Source organism: Camelina sativa, chromosome 6 (genome assembly GCF_000633955.1).
Source record: "Camelina sativa cultivar DH55 chromosome 6, Cs, whole genome shotgun sequence".
NCBI classification, from domain to species: domain Eukaryota; kingdom Viridiplantae; phylum Streptophyta; class Magnoliopsida; order Brassicales; family Brassicaceae; genus Camelina; species Camelina sativa.
In genome coordinates this window covers 19,467,763-19,468,791 of record NC_025690.1, presented here as the reverse complement: position 1 = coordinate 19,468,791, position 1,029 = coordinate 19,467,763, and the positions used below count along the sequence as shown (strand labels likewise).

The following is a 1,029-nucleotide window of genomic DNA, read 5'->3' as shown; positions in this document are numbered from 1 at the left end:
CGAACGAGCTGTCTCAGTCCTTCGTGCTTGGCTCTTCGAACACTTTCTTCACCCGTAAGTAACCCCCTATATATAGACATCCACTACTTTTCATCACTTGAACACAAACTAAATCTTTTTTCTTTGTTTTGATTAGATACCCTAAGGATTCGGACAAGCACATGCTTGCCAAGCAAACAGGACTCACTCGGAGCCAGGTACGATTCAACTAATTTTTTTATTTTTTATTTTGGGTTAATATAGGAAACGTGTTTATATATAAGGGTTTTTTTTTTAGGTATCTAACTGGTTTATAAACGCGAGAGTTCGGTTATGGAAACCTATGGTGGAAGAAATGTATATGGAAGAAATGAAGGAGCAGGGAAAGAACATGGGATCCATGGAGAAGAATCCTTTGGATCAAAGCAACGAAGATTCTGCTTCTAAGTCAACAAGTAACCAAGAGAAGAGCCCCATGGCCGACACTTACCATATGAATCCCAATCACAACGGTGACCTAGAAGGCGTCACTGGAATGCAAGGAAGCCCAAAGAGACTAAGAACCAGCGAGGAGACAATGATGCAGCCCATAAATGCGGATTTCAGTTCCAACGAGAAGCTCACGATGAAAATTCTAGAAGAACGGCAAGGGATAAGATCAGACGGTGGCTACCCTTTCATGGGGAATTTCGGGCAGTACCAAATGGATGAGATGTCAAGATTTGATGTAGTCTCAGACCAGGAGCTCATGGCGCAAAGGTACTCAGGAAATAACAATGGCGTGTCCCTTACGTTAGGGCTACCTCATTGTGATAGCTTGTCGTCCACGCATCATCAGGGATTCATGCAGACCCACCATGGGAATCCTATAGGGAGAAGAGTGAAAATAGGAGAAACAGAGGAATATGGAGCCGCCGCCATCAACGGTGGCGGATCAGCTACAAATGCACATTCATCAGCCGCAGCAGCCGCTGCTTACAATGGGATGAACATACAGAACCAGAAGAGATATGTTGCTCAGTTATTGCCCGACTTCGTTGCGTAAACCCT

At 44.3% G+C, this 1,029-nt stretch overlaps 2 protein-coding genes across 2 annotated transcripts in view; both read left to right on the top strand.

The window, feature by feature from the left end:
• The window catches only part of LOC104699260 (BEL1-like homeodomain protein 1), a 9,300-nt gene extending 9,155 nt beyond the window's left edge, over positions 1–145 (top strand). The window contains exons 6-7 of the mRNA XM_010414590.2: positions 18–54; positions 137–145. Of these exons, the coding sequence (XP_010412892.1) occupies positions 18–54; positions 137–145 (46 nt within the window). The remainder of the gene's footprint in view (positions 1–17; positions 55–136) is intronic.
• Positions 7–1,029, top strand: part of LOC104792368 (BEL1-like homeodomain protein 1) — a 3,599-nt gene continuing 2,576 nt past the window's right edge. Inside the window, exons 1-3 of the mRNA XM_010518499.2 lie at positions 7–54; positions 137–197; positions 278–900. Of these exons, the coding sequence (XP_010516801.1) occupies positions 162–197; positions 278–900 (659 nt within the window). The 5' untranslated portion in view covers positions 7–54; positions 137–161. The remainder of the gene's footprint in view (positions 55–136; positions 198–277; positions 901–1,029) is intronic.